Source organism: Papio anubis, chromosome 4, assembly GCF_008728515.1.
Source record: "Papio anubis isolate 15944 chromosome 4, Panubis1.0, whole genome shotgun sequence".
In the NCBI taxonomy this organism is placed as follows: Eukaryota; Metazoa; Chordata; class Mammalia; order Primates; family Cercopithecidae; genus Papio; species Papio anubis.
The window spans coordinates 55,626,826-55,649,588 of record NC_044979.1 but is presented as its reverse complement, the minus strand read 5'-3'; the positions used below and the strand labels follow the sequence as shown (position 1 = coordinate 55,649,588).

Genomic DNA, 22,763 nt, shown 5'->3' with positions numbered 1-22,763 from the left:
CCCTGAGTAACAGAAAAGATACGAAAGGAAAGGAAGAGAAAGAAAAGTATTGCCTGTGGCAAGATGGGGAAAGTGAAGAGCTCAGGGAGGCGAGAGCAAGACCCATTCATTGCAGTGACACTGAAAAGTTCAGGAGGCCACTTGTCAGTAGTGAAGGGATCTTTTCCAGCAATCCCATCAGCTCTCAAGATTCCCCTTTTGGAGAGGAAAAAGCTTCCCATGTCCCATGGTCCTGTACATGCCTAATACTGTCACCTATAGCAGTCAGCAAAAAGTATAAGACAGATTAATCAAAAGAGAATAGCAGTTAACATCCCATAGCGCCAAACTTGTTCTTAACTGAAAGAGACTTTACTGAGAGCCCTTATTTTTAAACATACTTAATTGCATTGTTGTACATTTGGAACATTCCACTGTAAGTTATCTTTAGTAAGATTTTGCCATTTCTGTAAGACTATGCTGCCTCCCAGGCCTAATGTAAGCTGGAAGGAACTTAGTTTTCCGGAAATTAAGGATCTCATTTTTACTTAAAATATTGGCTTGACTCTCAGGGTCTCTTGATTAACTGAGCCAATGATTTTTCCTACCTAAGCATGCAAGAAAAATGAAACAAAGGGGTAGAACATAAAAATCCCTGTGAATTTTCAAAAGTCAAGTTTTATAATCCTGCAATATTACTGCTTACTATCAGTTCCTTTCTGAATCAGTCAGGTGTAAGAGACCTCTAACTGGATCCAAGCCAATTAATTCCCAGATGAAATTCATTCCTGGACCCAGCTCAGTTTCTGTCATGACTTCCAAACCCTGTTTGGATCAGAAATTGGCTCAAAGAAACTTGTAGAGCTCAAAACACAAATCTGTGGAGCTCTGAAATCCAAGAGAGAGCTTATCCACAAGCCCCAGCTGCTCTGAGAGATCAGTGAACACAAGTGGGTCCTGCAGGTACCTTGCTTGTTCAGTTCACTCAGCACTCCTGGGGGTTGCCAGAAGCTCTACTTCAGATCCCACTTCTGACACTATCTGATTAAAGAAAAACTTTAGCCAAATAAAATTTAATGGAGTTTAATTGAACAACGAAAAATTCACAAGTCAGGTAGTCCCCAGAATCACAGCAGATTCACAGAGACTCCAGCACAGCCACCTTGTGGAAGATTTATAGACCAAAAAGGAGAAATGATGTACAGAAATCGGAAGTAAGGTACAGAACAGCTAGATTGGTTACAGACTGATGTTTGCCTTGTTTGAACACAGTTTCAACACTCAGCGGTGTATGAATGGTTTAAGTATGGTTGCTGGGATTGGCCAAGTCTCAGCTATAGTTATAGGTACATACTCCTAGTTAGGTTTTCAATCTTGTCTACCTATTAAGCTAGGTTGCAGTTCTTCCACAAGAACTCAAATATAGAAGTACAGAGTCCTTCTCAGGACATATTTAGATCACTTTAACAGCACATATAGGCAGTCCTCACTGTGCAGAACTGTGCAGTGTAAGACTGAAAAACCCTGCAATTAAGCAATCAGTAATTAATGGGAAGAATTATAGTTATTCATGACCTTTGAAGTTTTCTGTTAAAACATTAAAAATCATTTTACTGCCAGTTATAATGGTATGGAAAACTACATAGGAAAGGCATATAAAATAAAGTAAAACCAATATTCATTTAGTATACTATACATTTTCTTTAAGAGATGAGGTCTCACTATGTTGCCCAGGTTGGTTTCAAACTCCTGGCCTCAAGCAATTATCCTACCTCAGCCTCCTAAGTACATGGGGGTACAAGTGCATGCCACTGTGCCTGGCTTTAGAGTATATACTTTAAAATATCAAAAACATTGAGGATGAAAGTGTTTTGCTTCTTTGTAGAAAAAAACTTTTCATTTTTCTCTAAGGGTGGAGGAGAAATGAATTAATCTAGATCCAACCTAGGTTGAGCCCTCTAACAAGCAACCCTAGGACACCTGGAGATTCACATTTTCACGTCTAACCTTAACAAATATTTCCCTCATTGCTTTTGCAAAGTCCTATCTCATTTCTATTATTTCCAACTTATTACATGAAGTGGGCACCTTTTCTATGCCTTGGCAAACTGTCATAACTCTAAGTTTGGATCAGCTTTTAATATTTTAACTTCTGCATTTTCAACACCATGAAATAGATCTAACAATTCCCTTTTGTTTTTGTTTTTTTTTTGAGACGGAGTTTCATTCTTGTCACCCAGGCTGGAGTGCAGTGGCGCGATCTCAGCTCACTGCAACCTTTTCCTCCTGGGTTCAAGTGATTCTCCTGGCTCACCCTCCCGAGTAGCTGGGATTACAGGTGCCCGCCATCACGCCCAGCTAGTTTTTGTATTTTTGGTAGAGACAGGATTTCACCACGTTGGCCAGGCTGGTCTCGAGCTCCTGACCTCAGGTGATCCGCCTGCCTCAGCTTCCCAAAGTGGGATTACAGGCATGAACCAACACACCCAGCCAACAATTCCTTTTCTAATAAAACTTTAGGTTTGAAGTAGCTATGATGTCTCTTGACATTCTCTGCAGTTTTTGTTTGTTTGTTTTCTGAGATGGAGTATTGCTCTTGTCGCCCAGGCTGGAGCGCAGTGGTGCAATCTTGGCTCATTGCAACCTCCACCTCCTAGGTTCAAGTGATTCTCCTGCCTCAGCCTCCTGAGTAGCTGGGATTACAGGTGCCCACCACCATGCACAGCTAATTTTTGTACTTTTAGTAGACACGGCGTTTCGCCATGTTGGCCAGGCTGGTCTCAAACTCCTGACCTCAGGTGATCCACCCGCCTCGGCCTCCCAAAGTGCTGCAATTAGAGGTGTGAGCCACCACACCCAGCCAGAATTATCTGCAGTTTTTAAATGATTCCCTATGGGCTTCTAGCTGGACACTGGACACTGGACAGCTGGCCTGACTATATAAGGTCCTTGTCATAATATTGACGATAGGGTTTACCACTCTAAATCAGTGGCTTTCAAAAACTAGTATATTTTAGCAGTGGCTGTCAAGCTTTTTTCAAGCAAAATCATACTGAAACCAAAACTATTTTGGAGTACAGGGGTAGGCATACAGGACCCAGAATCCTGTCCCCTAGGCCTCTCCCTCAGCTCCTGAGGTTGTCCCCAAACAGTTCCAAAAACATAGTAATTTGCAGATATCTGCACTCCACAGTAGATTGAAAGTCTGTGGTTAATAAAGTGCAGTAAAAACACCCACATACCATGATGCAGATCAACTAGGATGGGACACATGGGATCTGCCCAATGTACTGGTGCCTCAGAATCATCTCAGCCCTCTAATTGTTTCTCTGTTGTTTCCAGTGTTACTCACCACCCATCCTTCTAAACAGATACCTCAAATTGTTTCTGACTCTCAGCCCCCACCTTGAACATGGCTTTGATTCCACTTTTCAACATCCAACTTCAATAGCAACTCCCAAGACCCGCCTGGGCCTACCAAACTACAGCCCTGTAATCAAGAGGTATCACGCATGGGCCAAGCGCAGTGGCTCACACCTGTAATTCTAGTACTTTGGGAGGCTGAGGCAGGTGGATTGCCTGAGGTCAGGAGTTCGAGACCAGCCTGGGCAACATGGTGAAACCCTGTTTCTATTAAAATACAAAAAAATTATATTTTAGTGGCGAGGCAGCATGCATCTGTAATCCCAGCTACTCGGAAGGCTGAGACAGGAGAATCGCTTGAACCCGGGAGGCGGAGGTTGCAGTGAGCCGGGATCGCGCCATTGCACTCCAGCCCAGGCATTCAGAGCAAGACTCCGTCTGGGGGAAAAAAAAAAAGAGGTATCACACATGGTTCCACACATATCTAATGTGTGCTAGTATTTCTCTCTTCACGTTCCTTTTGCTCTGTTAGCCTCCCTTAAATGAGCTTTGTTCCAAAGTCTTCATGTCCTGAATTACTTCCTTGCCCTCTTTACAAGATCAAAACCAGTTGCTGGCACTAGTTTTCAGTAACAATGAGATCTGGCTTTTAAGTTGAATGTCATTAATGTTTTGGTCATGTCATTATAAGCATGATTCCCTATAACCTAATCTGAGAAGACAGACAGCAGAGAGAATGGGTGGTGGAATGGAACACAGAAGGAAGCAGATTAGAAAGGAAAGAAAACATCCTCTTGTAAAGCTTTCCATAATGCTATTTTTATCTTTATAAAGATGCATGGGAGAAGGAGAAAGAGGAAAGGGGGAAAACTTAATGGAAAGATTGTATCAGAAAGAGAAGGAACAAATGCCTTTGTAAATACTTTCTGGAAATTTGGGAAGGTTACTATGGGTGTGGTTTTGCATGCGTTTGTGTATGTGTGTGGCTATTCCTTCACTTTTCTCGGTGCCCCCAATACCAAAAACAGTCTGACCTCACACCTCCCATAAAATACATTTGGAAAATTCCATCAAAGTTTAAAATATATATTTGCATATTCTTGGTTAGTAATAATTACCAGCTGATCATCCAATTCAAAAAGTTGTTCCAGGTAAGTTTCAGACAATCTTCGAATGTTTGGTTTCATTGATGGAGCAATGCACATATCCCTTTAATAACATCATAAAACACAGTCAAAATTAATTTCATTAATTAGTTCCATAATTAAATCAGTGATTCTTGTAGGTGGAATGAAAGAGAGGAGAAAGAAAACACATTTCCCCTTAGGAGAAGCAGATCAGAATCACCTGGAGGACTTTTTCAAACTACTCTCACAAGATTTTGCTGTGTCCCCCAAAGGAGGATATGCCTCCCTTTCCTCATTCCCAACTTGAAATAAACTGGCCCTATGAACACGTTACTGATGAGAATACACAATATTTCTCAAGTTGAGAACCACTGGGCAAATTATTCAGGTTTGTGTCTTTGGAACTGAAAAGCCTGTGGAAGGATTCCTTAACAATCTTAAGATTGGAAGCATTCATTGGCAAGACCTTATTTTGTTACCGTACAATAAAAGTTTTCCTTCACAAAAAAATATTTCCCTATCACGAATCAAAACAATACTTACCAAAGAAGATTCTGAAGACCACTTTTGATTATAACCATGATCATTCCCTCTAAATATCTCAGTGGATCCTCAGGACATGTAACAAGTATACCACATAACAGTGCCTGGGGAAAAAAAGGGAAATGGCATCAATGTGTCTGAATTTTCATGTTTTTACTAAGCAGCAGATAACTTTTTATTGCTCAGTTTGTTTTGGGCTTTTTTGTTTTTTAATTATTTATTTCCATAGGTTTGTGGGGAACAGGTGGTATTTCGTTTCATGAGTAAGTTCTTTAGTGGTGATTTGTGACATTCTGGTGCACCTATCACCTGAGCAGTATACACTGAACCCAATTTGTAGTCTTTTATCCCTCAACCCCCTCCCACCCTTTCCCCTGAGTCCCCAAAGTCCATTGTATCATTCTATGTCTTTACATCCTCATAGTTTAGCTCCCATTTATGAGTGAGAACATACAATGTTTGGTTTTCCATTCCTGAGTTACTTCACTTAGAATAATGGTCTCCAGTTCCATCCAGGTTCCATCCAGGTCCAATGTTTGGTTTTCCATTCCTGAGTTACTTCACTTAGAATAATAGTCTCCAGTTCCATCACAGGTTGCTGCGAATGCCATTAATTCATTCCTTTTTATGGCTGACTCGTATTGCATCATATATATATGATGTAATATATATATCTCTCTCACAATTTCTTTATCCAATCATTGATGGGCATTTGGGCTGTTTCCATATTTTTGCAATTGTGAATTGTGCTGTTATAAACGTATGTGCAAGTATCTTTTTCGTATAATAACTTCTTTTCCTCTGGGTAGATACTGAGTCGTGGGATTGCTATCCCACTACTGATCAAATGGTAGTTCTACTTTTAGTTCTTTAAAGTTCTTTAAGGACTCTCTACACTGTTTTCCATAATGGTTGTACTAGTTTACTTTTTTTTTTTTTTTTCCGAGCAGAGTCTCACTGTTGTCGCCCAGGTTGGAGTGCGATGGTGCGATCTTGGTTCACTGCAACCTCTGCCTTCCAGGTTCAAGTGACTCTCCTGTTTCAGCCTGCTGAGAAGCTGGGATTACAGGCGCCCGCCACCACACCCGGCTGGCTATTTTTTCTATTTTTAGTAGAGACAGGGTTTCACCATGTTGGCCAAACTGGTCTTGAACTCCTGACCTCATGTGATTCGCCTGCCTCAGCCTCTGAAAGTGCTGGGATTACAGGCGTGATCCACCATGCCCAGCCCACTCTACATTTTCTTTTTTTCTTTTTTTTTTTTTTGAGACGGAGTCTTGCTCTGTGCCCCAGGCTGGAGTGCAGTGGCGCGATCTTGGCTCACTGCAAGCTCCGCCCCCCCGGGTTCATGCCATTCTCCTGCCTCAGCCTCCCAAGTAGCTGGGACTACAGGCGCCCGTCACCACACCCGGCTAGTTTTTTGTACTTTTTTAGTAGAGACGGGGTTTCACGGTGTTAGCCAGGATGGTCTCGATCTCCTGACCTTGTGATCCGTCCGCCTCGGCCTCCCAAAGTGCTGGGATTACAGGCTTGAGCCACCGCGCCCGGCCATACATTTTCACCAGCAGTGTAGAAGTGTTCCCTTTTCACTGCATTCACATCAACATCTGTTGGGCTTTTTTGTTTGTTTTGTTTTTTGATTATGGCCATTCTTGCAGGTGTAAGGTGGTATTACATTGTAGTTTTGATTTGCATTTCCCTGATCATTAGTGATGCTGAGCATTTTTTCATGTTTGCTGGCCATCTGTATATCTCCTTTTGAGAACTGTCTATTAATGTCCTTAGCCCACTTTTTGAAGGGATTGTTTGGTTTTTTCTTGCTAATTTGCTTGAGTTCCTTGCAGATTCTGGATATTGGTCCTTTGTTGGATGTACAGATTTTCGCCTACTCTGTGGGTTGTCTGCTTACTCTAGCAGCAGCAAACTTTTTCTTATACAGTTAAAAAGTCAAATAATGTGACAGTTTTAAAGTAAATGTGTTTTTACATACCACTCTGTATTCAGTGTTAATATTCTGCTAAAGTAAAACAAAAATGCAGTTTATCTTGCCTCTGTCTGAAAATCCATCATAAACAACACAATAAAGTCACTGTACCATGAGGGTTTGCATTACGTGAGGAGTAAGTTCTTTACAGTCAATCTGAAGACATAACTATGATGCTTTACTTCAGGGGTTTCTAGCCTTTTAAAGTATGAGAAACTCATTGTGGTTTTTTGGGGGTTTGTTTTTTTGGACAAAAAGTTCCTTAGACCCAACCATAAAAGAGATTGAGAAAATCCACCATTAAAATGTGTGAATTTAAGAACTTTTTTTTTTTTTTTTGAGACAGAGTTTGGTTCTGTCGCCCAGGCTGGAGTGCAGTGGCGCGATCTTGGCTCATTGCAAGCTCCGCCTCCCGGGTTCACGCCATTCTCCTGCCTCAGCCTCCCGAGTAGCTGGGACTACAGGCGCTGCCACCACGCCTGGTTAATTTTGTTTTTGTGTTTTTAGTAGAGACGGGGTTTCAACGTGTTAGACAGGATGGTCTTGATCTCCTGACCTCGTGATCCACCCACCTCGGCCTCCCAAAGTGCTGGGATTGCTGGCGTGAGCCACCGCGCCCGGCCAAGAACTCTTAAAAATACATTTGTATTTTATCATTCACAGCATCTACAGAGTATACACATTTGAAAAACTGTAGCTCAGTACACGTAGATGGGAAACAACGGACCTGCTGGATCTAAGATACTGTTTAAAGCACATATATAGAACTCGTAAAGTTGCTGCTGTCTCATTTTCCTTACGAGGCCCCCCCAAAAGAAGAAACTTCTTGTTAAAAGTGTTGGCAAGATATACAGAATTACTGATGTTTTCTCCATTTGAGACAGATGAAAAGGTCTGCAGCACACTTCCCACAGAAACCACCTGGAATTCTTCATTTCCCTTCGTGGTTCACTGTTTTCCGATGGGGTCTAGTGTGCATGTTGCAGGTAGTTGGGATGCTTTGGACCCACTCCTGCTGTCTTTTTCTCTTGATCCTCTATTTCTAGAACAAAATAACTCCATCACTGGAGTTACACAGAGCAGTCCTTCCTACCTCCATAGGCCAAGTGTCAGCAGATCTAGGCCTGGGATCTTGTCTTAGACTCTCAGCAATTCTCATAGTGTTCCTCCAAAACTAAAAAGGGTAATTTCTCCTAATTGGACCCTGCATAATAACAATCTCCCCCTTTGCAATAGCTCTATGCTCCTCTTCTTAGCATACAGCCTGCAAGCAGGAAGGTCAGCCCTTTAGAGAACGGCAGAATGGTAAGATTTAGATCCCTCTCCCTCTCCAGCTCTGCCTTCAAACCGAGCCCATACTAACTGCTTATAAGCGCTCAGTCACCTGCAGACTGACTTCCTTTTCCCCCAAACCAAGAGACAGTTGCACAGGAGATTAGTGGTCTCACCACAGTTGCAACCTGAATTTGAACAGTCATCTATTACCTAAAGAGCCAGCAAGAGTGAGTCCTACAGGGACCTAACAAAAAGTGCTGAAGCCTTATATTACCTGGAGGCCAATCAGACTTCCCACAGCTCCCTCAATATCCTTGGTGAAAAGCCCATCTGCTCTCTAGCACTTCTATGCCTGGGTCTCCAGACTACTGAGTATTTGTACTCCCCACTCTACATTCTTTTCTCCATCTTATTCTGGCACCCTGAAGACATCTATATCAGAATCACCTGGAGAATGAATTTGTCTCTGAGAATAGGGCCTAGAAACCTGCATTTTACTAAGCTCCCCAGGTGATTCCTATGCATACTGATGTCTGAGAATAAGTACCTAAATGAAGTTCAGCTTTATGGTACATTTTTAAGAAAGTTGAGATCTGGTTAATGTATGTCAGAAATTGATTATATATATATTTCCAAGCTCCACTTACAATAAACTACTTTTCCTGAAAAGCTATCCTGCAGAAGTCAGGTTGACAGGATAAGTCTCTGAAATGCTAATAAAGGCATATGGAACTAGCAGAGTTGAAATGCACACTTTTCACATAAGAAATCTCACTGTTGGCCAGGTATGGTGGTTCATGCCTATAATCCCACCACTTTATGAGACCGAGGTGGGAGGTTTTCTTGAAGACAGGAGTTCAGGACTACCCTGGGCAATACAGTGAGACCCCATCTCTAAAAAATACAAAAATCGTTTTAAAAATTAGCTGAGTATGGTGGCGTGCACCTGTAGCCCTAGCTACTTGGGAGGCTGAGGTGGGAGGATTGCTTGAGCCCAGGAGTTCAAGGCTGCAGTGAGTTATTATCACAACACTGTACTGCAGCCTGGGTGACAGAGAAAGACCCTGTCTCAAAATATAATAATAAAGAAAGAAATCTCACTGTTTGTCTTTTTCCCTTGGACAAAATAGCATAACATGATATTTTATGTACTGAGTGAACAGTGCATAGCTACACGCCAATAAGACAGCACAGTTAATGAATCAATAGCTCTTTCCCTGCCCAATGAATATAAAAATCACAAAGCCATTAACTTAGTCTTTATTGTAAGCAGAAGCAAATAAGCAAACATTCCCACAAGATTAATGTTTGACTCTTGAAAACATTAATCATATTATTAATAATATTCTCAGTAAAAACTTGCACAATCAAGGACAAAAAAGTACATGAGTTAATTATTGGATTGACTCTCTCAAGCTTGTAAATTCACAAAGCAATTACATAATCCTCACTTTCTTTGGTTCTACTTCCCTAAACTCAGTTCCCAATGTTTCTCATATATTCTGAAGGATGTTCTGGGTCCTGAGGACAAATGTGGGTTTATCCAGGACTGTTGCTTCCACTCCTTTCCCCTACTACCTATCTTTCGAAGAGCAAGAAAATGCAAAGAGTGGAATCCAGTTGGTTTAAATCTGGGATGTGCAATCTTCTACCATTCAATCGTTGACAAATTACATCTCTGTTTTTGTTTCCTTAAAAAAGTGGGATAATAAAGGTTCATATGCCATAGGGCTATCACGAAAATTAAAAACTGCTTTGAATAGTGTCCAGCACAAAATAGGCACTCAATAGATAATGATAGCAAGCTATTTTATATATATACACACACACACATACATACATATATACACACATACATATATGTGTGTGTGTGTATTTTTTTTTTTTTTTTTTTTTTTTTTTGAGACAAGGTCTTGCTTTGTAACCCAGACTGGAGTGCAGTGGCACAATCAACCCAGTGTAACTTCAAGCTCTTGGGCTCAGGCAATTCTCCCACCTCAGCCTCCCAAAAAGAGGCTAGGACTACAGGCATGTGCCACCAAACTCACTTAATTCTTTTGTTGAAATGGAGTCTCAATCTGTTGCCCAGGCTAGTCCTGAACTCCTGGGCTTAAGTGATCCTCCTTCCTCTCAGTCTCCCAAAGTGCTGGGATTACAGGCATGAGCCACTGTGCCCGGTCCATCACTATTTTTAACCATTCCACTGCTAATTATCATCTTCATTAGAGGAAAACACTTAGATATAGAGAAAAGAAATTGAAAATATTCCCTTATACTACTCAAAGTCCAGTGTGACGATTCAGAGAGAAAGAGAGAGACTGATTCTGACTTAAACCACACCTAATGGAAGATGTTAGCACAAAAGCATTTAGTGGAAAATGGCTAGGAGAAAACTGGATAGACCAACAGTTCAAATATAAATAGGAAGATAGTAACTATTATCACCCTGGGTGGACACACAAAAACAAATGTAAGACACTTAAGAGAGCAAGTCTTGTTTAGCTTTTCAGATACTCAGATAAACATAGTGAAATATGCTGAGGGCTGAAATAGTAATATTGTAATATAAAAAATAATTACTCCAAAAGTGCAGAGATAAAAGTGATTATCAAATACTTGGGGAGCCCTCAGCAGGTGAAGAAACAGAAAAGGATGTTCTGGTACCCCAATCTCTGAAACATATCTAAAGCAGTATCTCACAAATGATCGCCATCCCCATGGGATGGAGATGGAGGTAGCACGCTGTTGTTTTGGGAGATACCTTACTTTGTATTTATGGAAGTTATAAGTTCCTTCCACTTCCCTATCCCCTACCCCAACCTCTGAAACATATCTAAAGCAGTATCTCACAAATGATCGCCATCCCCGTGTGAGATGGAGATGGAGGTAGCATGCTGTTGTTTTGAGAGATATCTTAATTTGTATTTATGGAAGTTAGTAAGTTACAATTTTGAAAATAAAGGGGCTTTTATGTCTTTTTAACATTGAAATAGATGGTGTCAAAATTTTATTTTAGAAACTCTATAAATGAATATTCTGGAAGATTACTCAAAGAGGCCAACTGGCTTCAATGTTCAGATGAGACCCCAGAAAGAGGAAGATGCCCCTCGGGACCAGACTTGAAGGCTTTTGTTGTTGTTTTTTCCTTTTTTTTTTTTTTTTGTTAGACTTGAAGGTTTTTAAAGCAGACTGGACAGGACAGGTGAAGAGCAGCAGGCTCTATGAGGTGAGAGTGAGACAAAGGACTCTGATACCTGCCAGACTGGGTCTGTCCCAGTGGGGAAGCAGTCCCAGCCGTCTCATCCCCTCTAAGAAAATTGTAAATGGAAAAATAATAAATCATACGCTTTTCTTTGTTTAGTGTCCTGTGGATTTATCTCAGGAACTACATATGTAAACTGCCTGGCTGGGCTGAGGGAATTTAGCAAAGATAACTGTCCTCTGGAGAAGCCACAACCTTCCTGCCCAAGGTCCAGCAAAATGACTTAGTGTATCCAGCTCCTGCTCTCCTAAATGGGCAGGGCAGTCCCTTGCTCAATAATCAGCAATTCCTGATTCTTGCATCTCTGAAAAATACGTGCAGCAATTAGTCTCAAAAAAAATACCTGGCCCGGCATGGTGGCTCACGCCTGTAATCCCAGCACTTGGGAGGCCGAGACAGGCAGATTACGAGGTCAGGAGATCGAGACCATCTTGGCTAACACGGTGAAACCCTATCTCTACTAAAAATACAAAAAACTAGCCAGGCGTGGTGGCGGGCGCCTGTAGTCCCAGCTACTCAGGAGGCTGAGGCAGGAGAATGGCAGGAACCCAGGAGGTGGAGCTTGCAGTGAGGAGAGATCACACCACTGCACTCCAGCCTGGGCGACAGAGCCAGACTCTGTCTCAAAAAAAAAAAAAAACCTGATTGGCAGCTTAATCTTGAAAGAAACATAAAACATAAAAACTTCTCACAAAATCATCATTACAAAAAAAAAAAAACAAACTTTGCTTTAAAAATCATGATTTGTAGATTAAGTACCCCCTCTGCTGAACAGATCTGGTTTTGCAAACTCTTTACATCTTACCTATATTAAGCTGAAATTGGAGCTCACCATTTGAAAAGTGCTTTCTTCCTCTCAGATACAAACACTAGGTATATCTGGTTAATATTTTTGTACACCATAATATCTAGCTCATCTTTGGTCCCTGTGGGGCAGTCCTTGTTTGTCTGTAAACAATGTACTGACTTCTACCTAGTAGAAAACTGAGGGAGAAACCAGGATTTCTACGTTATCTCTGGATGACCCACTGTCTGAAGGTCTACCAGTAAGGCTTTATTATGCGAGCTCCTATCTTAATAATCTCTTTGAAAACACAAATGCCTTTGGGAAGGAGTATATCCAAAAATAGAGGGCACATTGAGCTAATTCCCGCAGTGGTAGAAAGAGTATCTCAGAGCTCTGAGAGACAGAAATGAAGAATATAGAGAGTGTGAGGGATCAGAAGGCAATATTTAGTTTTCCTACAATTTCCACCTAGGTTCAGGCTCTGAGTATCTTCATGTGACTCAAAAAAAAAAAAAAATTTTGAATTTCTAAAATATATTTTTCCTGAATCTTAATGATGAAATGTAAATATCTTCATCTCTATTTCTCCAAGATAGATTTCTATGAAAACATAGAATCAAAAGGTATATATTAAAGATCTTCATACATATTTCAAAACTGTTTTCCTAAAAAGTATTATCAATGTATAATCTCATCCCAAATGGATAAATGTTCAGAGAGCTCAGGAGACAAGCTTGGGCTAGAGACAGCCTGAGAGTCACAGCTCCAAGTGGTTGAAGTCATTGAGGTGTTTTCAATTGTACGTGGTAGAGGCCCAGCAAATATTTGCTGACAGAATGTCCTAGTGTACCCCCTCAGCTGACCACTCTTGTTGTTTCCCAAGAAAAAAGGCTGGCTGGTGTCAAGAGCCTCATCTGTTCAAAAAATTAAGTTACTTGTTTAACTTGAATTGAACGTAGAATCCAGCAGTCTTTAAGCTGGACGTGTGAATCTTGAAGAGCCCACAAAGACTTTCAAAGGATTACACCAGTACAAATAGTATAAAGGTGTCCACTTTCAGATCCTCACCATTCCTACGCAAGTTGGCCCTCCATATCCATGGCTCCTGCATCCACAGATTCAAATCAACCACAGATCAAAAACATTTGAAAAAAAGTTTCATCTGCACGAAACACATACAGAATGTTTCTTCTTGTCATTATTCCCTAAATGATACAGTATACCATCTACTTACATAGTGTTTACATTGTATTAGATATAAGTAATCTAAAGATTAAAGTATACAAGAGGATGTGTATAGGTTCTATACAAATGCTATGCCACTTTTTATCAAGAATTTGAAAATTCTTGAATGTCAGTCTCCAAGGAAGGTCTTGGAACCAATGCCTCATGGATACTGAGAGATTTTTTTTTTTTTTTGAGATGGAGTCTCGCTCTGTCGCCCAGGCTGGAGTGCAGTGGCGCAATCTCAGCTCACTGCAAGCTCCGCTTCCCAGGTTCCCGCCATTCTCCTGCCTCAGCCTCCTGAGTAGCTGCGACTACAGGTGCCTGCCACCATGCCCAGCTAAATTTTTTTTGTATTTTTAGAGACAGGGCTTTGCCATGTTAGCCAAGATGGTCTCGATCTCCTGACCTCATGATCTGCCCGCCTCGGCCTCCCAAAGTGCTGGGATTACAGGTGTGAATCACTGCACCCGGCCAGGATTACTGTATTCTTTACTAAAATTGATCTGCCTGAGGACACAGTTTGCTATTTTCTTTTCCTACTTTTCTCTTTCACGATGGCTCTTTCTCCCACTCTAGAAAATAAAGCCCTCTATCACATCCATCTGGAATCTTACTATAAAGAAAACCGAAGCAGAGAGATTTGAAAATGTTCTCAGTCACCCAGTTAACAATTGGTGAAGCCTAGGCAATCTTTTTTATTTTTATTTATTTATTTTTTTTTTCCTGTAGAGACAGTCTCTCACTATGTTGCCCAGGCTAGTTTCAAACTCCTGGCCTCAAGCAATCCTCCTGCCTCAGACTGCCAAAATGCTGGAATTACAGTCATAAGCCATCACATGGGGCCCAGGAAATTCTTACAAATACAAAACAATCCCCGCATCTTGCTTTAGGTTTCAAGTAACAAACTCAACTTAATATGTACTTTATTAGCTCCTACAAGAAATTCAAAGGTAGATGAGGCCTGAGTGTAGGTTTAATCCAGTGGCTTACTAATGTCACTAGGGCCTGGTTTCTTTCCATTTCCTCAATTGGCCTTTTGTGGAATCCACTTCATGCTAAAATTCTCTCTCCTTGTGGCCACACAGGTAATTGCCAATGTTCCCAGGACTAAGTGCTTCCCCATTAACATCCAGAGAGGGTATATCCAACCAGCATCCTGATCTAAATCAGCTTGGATTATATATTGCCCTCCCCCATGACCCTATACCTTCCACCTTCCTGAGGTCACAAACATCATGGCCAGGGAAACTAAATGCACTAGTTGTTGCGAGACAGTCGGGGTCCAACCCCAGAAATGGGGATAGACAGTTTTCTTGAAGCAAATGGGCTAGGTGAGGGAAGAGACAGCGTATAGAATAAGAATGCAGGAAACACTAGGAAAAGGGAAGTAGATGCTGCGTAGGTAACTTGTAAATGCTCAGTAGATATCTGCTCCTGGACAACATGGGAAAGGAAGAAGAAAAGGGGGTAGTTACAGAAGGGTTGAGATCCACTTACTGAGTGATGCTGTTGTGATCTACATCTTTTCAAAGACTGCTTTGAGATCCAACTTCATCTGACTCCCCTTATATGAACAAGCCAAGTATGGCAGATTATATTTTCCACAATGGCCATGACAGTATCTCCCATCCTCCATACTCTTTTTGCAATGTGACTTTGTTATGCCTCCCATCATGAAATGGGTTCCATGTTCTCTCCCCTTGAATCTAAGTGAAATAATGTTGACTTCCAAACCTAGATCATAAATAATGATATAACTTCTATCCGGTTCTCTCTGGGGACATTTGGTCTTAGAAATCAGCTACCATACTGTGAGGAAGTCTAAGCAGCCCATGGGCAGGTCCAGATGAAGAGGAACCAAGCCTACTGGTTCACAGACCTGGCTGAACTCCCAGCCAACAGCTAGCACCAACTTGCTAGGCATGCAAAAGAAGATATCATCTTAAAAGTGGATCTTCCACCCCCTGCAAAACCTTGTCAAAATTTCAAATTTTTAAGCAAACTAAGTGATTCCTGTTGTAAGCCATTAAGTGCTTTAAGTGGTTGTATGTCACATGGCAATAGATAACTGATATACCAAACAAACAGAAAATGACTATACAGCCAAATCAAAGGTGTCATTCCATCCATCCCTAGCTACATACATTCTGAGAAAAAAACACCCAGCCATGACTTTCATTGTAGATTTTTAAATTTCAAACATGTATAAACAATAGTATAGGGAACACCTACGTACCTATCACCCAGTTTCAACAATTATTATTCTGTGATTTTTGTATCATCTATATATCTACCCATTTCCCCCACCTATTCTCAATTATAATTTAAGGTAAAATTTACATGATTTCAAATGCATAAATCTTATTGGTATAATTTTGATAATGAAAATACCCACACCCCAGGTGTGGTTTCTTTCCAACTCTCCAGAAAGTTCTCATGTCCCTGTCCAGTTAATCCTCCTGTAGCACTCAGAGTCCAGTCAAGAGACAGAAATCACACCTGTATTTTGAATAAAGAACACTTATTCTATCTCATAAATACATTCTAATAAAGAATGCAATTCAAAGAATTACTAGCTAGTAAAAAGTGAATAACTACTAAGAGAGAGCAAAGAAAACACTAAAGGACATGCTGTGGCACAGACAGAGTACCCAAAGATGAAATAACCTTGGAAGGAGGGCAGCCACCTCCCCAAGGCTGAGATTCAGAGAATGTAGAGTGTGGCTGAGGTGTAGTGGGAAAGTCCATTAGGTTGTCTTGAGACAGAGACAGTTCTCAACCATGACGGGCCAAGGTTTGGTGAATAGGAGTCCAGCAGCTCACATCAGTGAGCAGACACCCCCTGCTGGGGTGCAATGGGCTGAGGCTGGTGAGCAAAACTTGCTGAAGATTGGGCACCACTGGGTGCACCACACACATGCTCTTGGCAGCTGTGTCACGTGAACAAGAAGAGAGGAAGCACATAGGAATCAGGAAGTGAAGCCCCATCTCCCTCCAGGGTCCCTTCAGCACCGACAAGCCTTAACATAATGCTAGCCCAAAGCAATGCCAAGGTCTAGATCATGGCACTGGTCCAGCTTCTAGGTGTCAAGGGCTACTTTTCTCCTCCTCAATATTTTTGCAGTATTATAATCAGCTGTCTAGTTTTACAGGGAAAAAAATTTTAGACTTTAACTAAAACTGCACTGAATGTATACATTTTCTGGGAAGACATTACATGCTGTTATTTTCCCATTCATAAACATGGCAGAGCACTTCATTTCTTTAGGTCACCTTAAACATCTTTTGATAAAATTTTATAAATTCCTCCCAAAAGGTCTTTCACATCTTGGCCTAAGAAACCTTTTATTTTTTGTGGCTATTATGAATGTAATTTTTAAAAGCTACTATTAAAAACTTTGGTTCTAGTGAATTGAAATGCAATTGATTTTTTAATATTCAGTGGAAGAATTCTGTGAGGTTTTTTTTTTTTTTTTTTTTTTTTGAGATGGAGTTTCGCTCTCATTGCCCAGGCTGGAGTGCAATGGCGCCATCTTGGCTCACCACAACCTCCACCTCCTGGGTTCAAGAGATTCCTCTGCTCAGCGACCCGAGTAGCTGGGATTACAGACATGCACCACCACACCCGGCTAATTTTGTATTTTTAGTAGAGATGAAGTTTCTCCATGTTGGGCAGGCTAGTCTTGAACTCCCAACCTCAGGTGATCTGCCAACTGTGGCCTTCCAAGGATTTTTTTTTTTTTGGTCTACTCTTTCACTGTGAATGTAATGGGATAGTCAGAAACTGAAAATACTAGGAAATGTAGGACTGTTTATATTGAGAGCCCATTTGACAACTGAGGATTGAATCTAAAGTGACACAAGTCAGTTTAATTGTGTGTTCTTCCTTTAAATAATGTTCATTTCTCAGGGGTAAGCACGGATTGCTGGATATTTGAGTTTTACTAGGGGTAGGTGTTTGTCACATCAATAGGACAAGGGAGAAACAAGGGAGAAATCGTATTTGAAAGTGATCATAATGATGGTGACATTTTAAAAACATGTCTACAAATGATATTTCTTACATAAAGAGGTGGGGTTTAATTCTTCTCCTCTTGAATATGGGTTAGTCTTAATAATCCACTTGTAATAAAGAGAATACAGGGAAAGTGATGTCGAGTAACTTCTGGGGCTAGGTTATAAAAGGAGATTTTACTTGGCTCTGTCTCTTGGACACCTGTTTTGGGACCCAGCCTCCACGCTGTGAGGAAGCTCAGGCCACACGGAAAGGTTACACATAGATGTTCTAGCTGCCAGCCTCAGGAGAGGTCCTCATCAACAGCCAGCATCAACTGCCAGGCATGTAAGTAAGGAAGCCTTCAAGATGATTTTAACTCAAGCAATAACATTCTGTCAACTCCCATAACTGTGAGAGGCAATAATAAAATGAATACTGTTACTTTAAATCACTAAATGTTTAGGTAATAGACATCTACAACAATGATGAACCAAGGAATCTAAGATGGGTAAAGAGAGAAATGAGGACATGAGAGTAATATTTGATAGTGCAAAGAATGAAATGGTGGTTTGAGTCAGTTGAAGAAGTGCTAGTGTAGAAGCTCCAATGTGAGTGTGCTAGAAAATGAGGAGACAAATGCATGAAGACATGGAGATTTCGGAGACGGTACAGCAATTTAGGATAAAATGGTTAAGAGTATGATCATAGAAGGAAACGACTGAGGAATGGTGAAAGCAAAGATAACTGGAAGAAAGGTCAAGGATGTGAATGGAACATCCCTGTGAATACTGAGGCCACAAGAACAACGACAGGAGTAGAGGGAAAGGAAGATGGTGAGCCAGATGCTAATGCTACCAACAAAACACAGAGATTGGTACATAATGAAGAGAGTGAGTGCTAAATCCGACGTTATGAACTACAAAGAAGCTGAGACTTTAGAAAAAGGAGGGAAGATATGTACTTTGGAAGTGGAAATGGGGTGCCAAGGAAGACATCTAACCTATCTCTAGATCTGAGGTTAACTGAGGAGTGAAACAAGACAGTCTCCATAGGATTGCATTTCTGAGTAGGATGTGGAAAGTCACCATGGTCCAATGACCCAGCTATAACAACTAGAAAAAAACGGATACATTACAAAAATCACATTTAAAAAAGATATTGGAGAGCCATGGAATTCCAGAGGAAGGAAAATTTTCTGAAGTGAGCTGACAATGCACAGCTGTTTATTTTCCCTGAGGACATGTGCAGTTCTGGGTAGGAAAGAGGACAGGGCTGGGCCCAGACAGAGGAAGTCTACAAATGGGAAGAGAAACCAATAGGCTTAAGGTGGTGGCACGGGGCTAACACGAGATTAGAAACTTGAGGCGCCCCAAGTGTGGCCACTGTCTCCCATAAGGCAGTGAGTTATGGGAGTGTTCACACAGGAGGCTGAGGAGCTAGAACATCAACTCCTACAAGGCAGACGGAGCCTTTCATAATCTCAGGGAAGGAAGAGGAAGCCTGCCTCAAACATACAGCCAGCATAACCTTCAATGTACTTGCCAGATTTTAAAGTTGAGGGCTGCTCCATCTGGGAAGTGAGGAGCGCCTCTGCCCAGCGGCCGCACCGTCTGAAAAGTGAGCAGCGCCCCTGCCCAGCCGCTCCACCATCTGAGAAGTGAGGAGGGCCTCTGACCGGTCGCCGCATGGTCTGGGACGTGAGGAACGCCTTTGCCGGCCACCCCACCTTCTGAGAAATGAGGAGCGCCTCTCCCTGGCTGCCCCACCACCTGGGAAGTGAGGAGCGCCTCTGCCCTGCCGCCTCTCTGGGAAATGAGGCGCGCCTCTCCCTGGCCGCCCCACCCTCTGGGCAGTGAGGAGGCCTCTGCCAGGCCGCCCCACTATCTGGGAAGTGGCACCGTCTGGGAAGTGAGGAGCGCCTCTGCCCGGCTGCTGCACTGTCTGGGAAGTGAGGAGCACCTTTGCCCAGCCGCTGTGCAACCCTCCAAGTGTGAAGTGGCAGGCTTGTGTGTGATTTTTATGCCTTCGTCAAGTTTGCATTTTAAATTAAAAGTTTTAAATTGGGGAATATATATATAGAATATGTAGAATATATAGAATATTTTATATATATATTCTATGTAGAATATATATTATCTATAGAATATATATTAAATAGAACATATCTTATATATTATATATGTATATAAATTATATACAATTATATACATATATAATTATATACATATATAAATATATAAATATATATTTACATAATATATAATTATATATTATGTAAACATATATTATATAATTATAAAATTTCTATAATATATAATTATATATTATATAAACATATATTTATATAATTATAAAATTTATATAATTATATAATATATAATATAAATATAATTATGTATATAATTATATAATATATAATATAAATATAATTATGTATATAATTATATAATATATAAGTTGTATAATATATATTCTATATTATATTCCCCAATTATGTTACATATATTATATATAATATATAATACAGAATATATATTATATACATATTATATATAATTATATATAACATATATAATAAAGTTGGGGGCCTAGAAGGAAAACTAAAGAGCTAAGCTCAAATACCTCTGATGAGCAAAACCAAATCTCACAATCTTTCAGTCTGAGGAGACAGAGACTAGCTAGCTTCTCAATCAAAAGCCCAGAAGAGCTATGTCTGAGGAACAGGGATGAACCAGATGTAAACTGAATCCAAATAAATCCATAGTCCAACCTCAACAGAGCTCAATCCCTTCCTGGACTGAGGTCATGAGCTCTGCACCCTATAGAGAGAAAAGGACGAACCTTTGCTAGCAAAAGAGTGTATCATCTGGAGCTTCTATTGTTCTTTTCTCACACAATGTCCAATAAAAATAAGAAATTACTAGATATGTACGAAGGCAGGAAAATGTCTTGAATTACCAACAGAAGAAAATAAGCAATAGAAGCAGACCCACAAATGATCTGGATATTCAAGTTAACAAACAATGATTTCACTTTATGTATTTATCTTATTTATTTTTTTTAGAGACACAGTCTCACTCCGTCACCCAGGCTGGAGTATAATGGTGTGATCCCAGCTTACTGCAACCTCTGCCTCCTGGTTTCAAGCGATTCTCATGCCTCAGCCTCCTGAATGGCTGGAATTACAGGCATGCACCACCACACCTGGCAAATTATTATATTTTAGTAGGGACAGGGTTTCAGCAGGTCTCGAACTCCTGGCCTCAAGTGATCCACCCACCTCAGCCTCCAAAAGTGCTAGAATTACAGACATGAGCAACAAACAATACTTTTAAAATAACAACCATCAACATGTGTGTTAATCCATTTTGCACTGCTATAAAGAAATACCTGAGGCTGGGTAATTTATAAGAAAAGAGTTGTATGTGGCTCAGGGTTCTGCAGGGTGTACAAGAAGCATGGTGCCAGCATCTGCTCGGCTTCTGGTGAAGGCCTCAGGATGCTTTTACTCCTTGCAGAAGGCAAAGGAAGCCTGCATGTCACATGGCAAGAGAAGGAGTAAGAGAAACAGCTGGAGGGAGGCTCTTTTAAACAACCAGCTCTTGGGTGAACTAATAGAGGGAGAACTCACTCATTATCACAGGGGAGAGCACAAAGCCATTCTTGAGAGATCTGCCCACCTGACTCAAATACCTCCCACTGGGCCCCACCTCCAACACTGGGGATCAAATTTCAACAGATTTGGAGGGAACAAATAAAGAAAACAGAAAAAGGCAAAACGAATGAAAAGATGCATAATTCTAATAATCAGAATTTATTTAAAAATCAAATTGTCATTCTAGAACTGAAAAACATGTCTAAAATTAAGATTTCATTTGATGTATTTAAGAGTAGACTGGACACAGCATAAAACAAAATTAGCAAATTTGAAAACCACCAATGAAAAAGATCCAAACTTGAGCTCAAAAAGAAGAAAAGAATGGGGAAAAAGCAGAAATCAAAAGAGGCGTGTAGAACAAGGTAAAAAAATAAAATAAAAGCTAACATATTTACGGTTGGAGTTCCAAAAGGAAAAGAGAGAACTGAATAGAAGCACTATTTGAAAAGAACCAAGAATTTTCTAAAACGGATGAAAAATATCTATCAACAGATTCAGTAAGCCCAGGCAACCAAGCAGGATTGTTTAAAATTTTTTTTAATTTTTTATTTTTTTAGAGATAGGGTCTTGCTCCATCACTCAGGCTGGAATGCAGTGGTGCAATCGTAGTTCACTGTAGCCTCAAATTCCTGGGCTCAAGCGATCCTCTTATCTCAGCCTCATAAGTGGTGGGGACTACAGGTGTGAGCCACTATGATCAGCTAGCTTTTTTTTTTTTTTTTTTAATTTTTGTACACACAGGGTCTCACTATGTCACCAAGGCTTGTCTTGAACTCCTGGCCTCAAGAAATCCATCTGCCTTCGGTTCTCACAGTGCTGGCATTATAGGCATGAGCCACCAAGCCAGGCCTGAATTTTTTAAAAATCAGTCTCTATTCAAGAGATTTGCAGGAAAATGATGTTGTAGGTAGACAATCAGGTTTTATTTAGGACAGGCAGATGAAATTCAGAAGAGGTTAAATATACAGGGAAAATTTTAATGAAAGGTTATTTATGTATTCCAAAGCTTGCAGAAGATGAGTTTTAGAAAAGTATAAAACCTGCCAGGCATGGTGGGTCACACCTGTAATCCCAGCACTTTGGGAGGCTGAGCCAGGTGGATCACCTGAGGTTAGGAGTTCGAGACCAGCCTGACCAACATGGTGAAACCCTATCTTGACCAAAAACACAAAAATTAGCTGAGCATGATGACAGGTGCCTGTAGTCCCAGCTACTTGGAAGGCTGAAGCAGGAGAATCGCTTGAACCCAGGAGGTGGATGTTGCAGTAAGCCGAGATGGCGCCACTGCACTCTAGCCTGGATGACAGAGCAAGACTCCATCTCAAAAAAAAAAAGTATAAAACCCATCTGGGAAATTGAGTCAGATGAATAAATGTACAGACAGAATAGATATGAGGCAGAATGGAATTCATCTTGATAGTCTCTTAGGAGAAATAGGTAATGAGTTTAAGGTGGGTGTGTGGGGCCCAGAAGACTGCTCCCTTGTTCTTGCTGCTAGTGTGGTAGCAGAGGGGAGTGAAGGACTTCTCAGAAGAATACGATCTTAGACAATGGGGAATGC

The 22,763-nt window shown here is 40.9% G+C and overlaps 1 protein-coding gene across 12 annotated transcripts in view; it reads right to left on the bottom strand.

Annotated features, from left to right (window-relative positions):
* The window catches only part of FBXL13 (F-box and leucine rich repeat protein 13), a 276,151-nt gene that overhangs the window by 250,541 nt on the left and 2,847 nt on the right, over positions 1-22,763 (bottom strand). For 9 of the 12 annotated variants that reach the window (XR_004183440.1, XR_004183441.1, XM_017957017.3 and 6 more), the window contains exons 2-3: positions 5,013-5,116; positions 4,461-4,551 (exon numbers count right to left, since the gene is read on the bottom strand). Coding sequence is in view for 8 of the 12 variants with exons in the window: in XM_017957017.3 (XP_017812506.2) it covers positions 4,461-4,551; positions 5,013-5,116 (195 nt within the window). In the remaining 4 variants the exon portion in view is untranslated. Of the gene's footprint in view, positions 1-4,460; positions 4,552-5,012; positions 5,117-22,763 lie in introns of those variants that run through there. The other 3 variants (XM_017957020.3, XM_017957023.3, XM_031665947.1) reach the window with 2 other exon arrangements.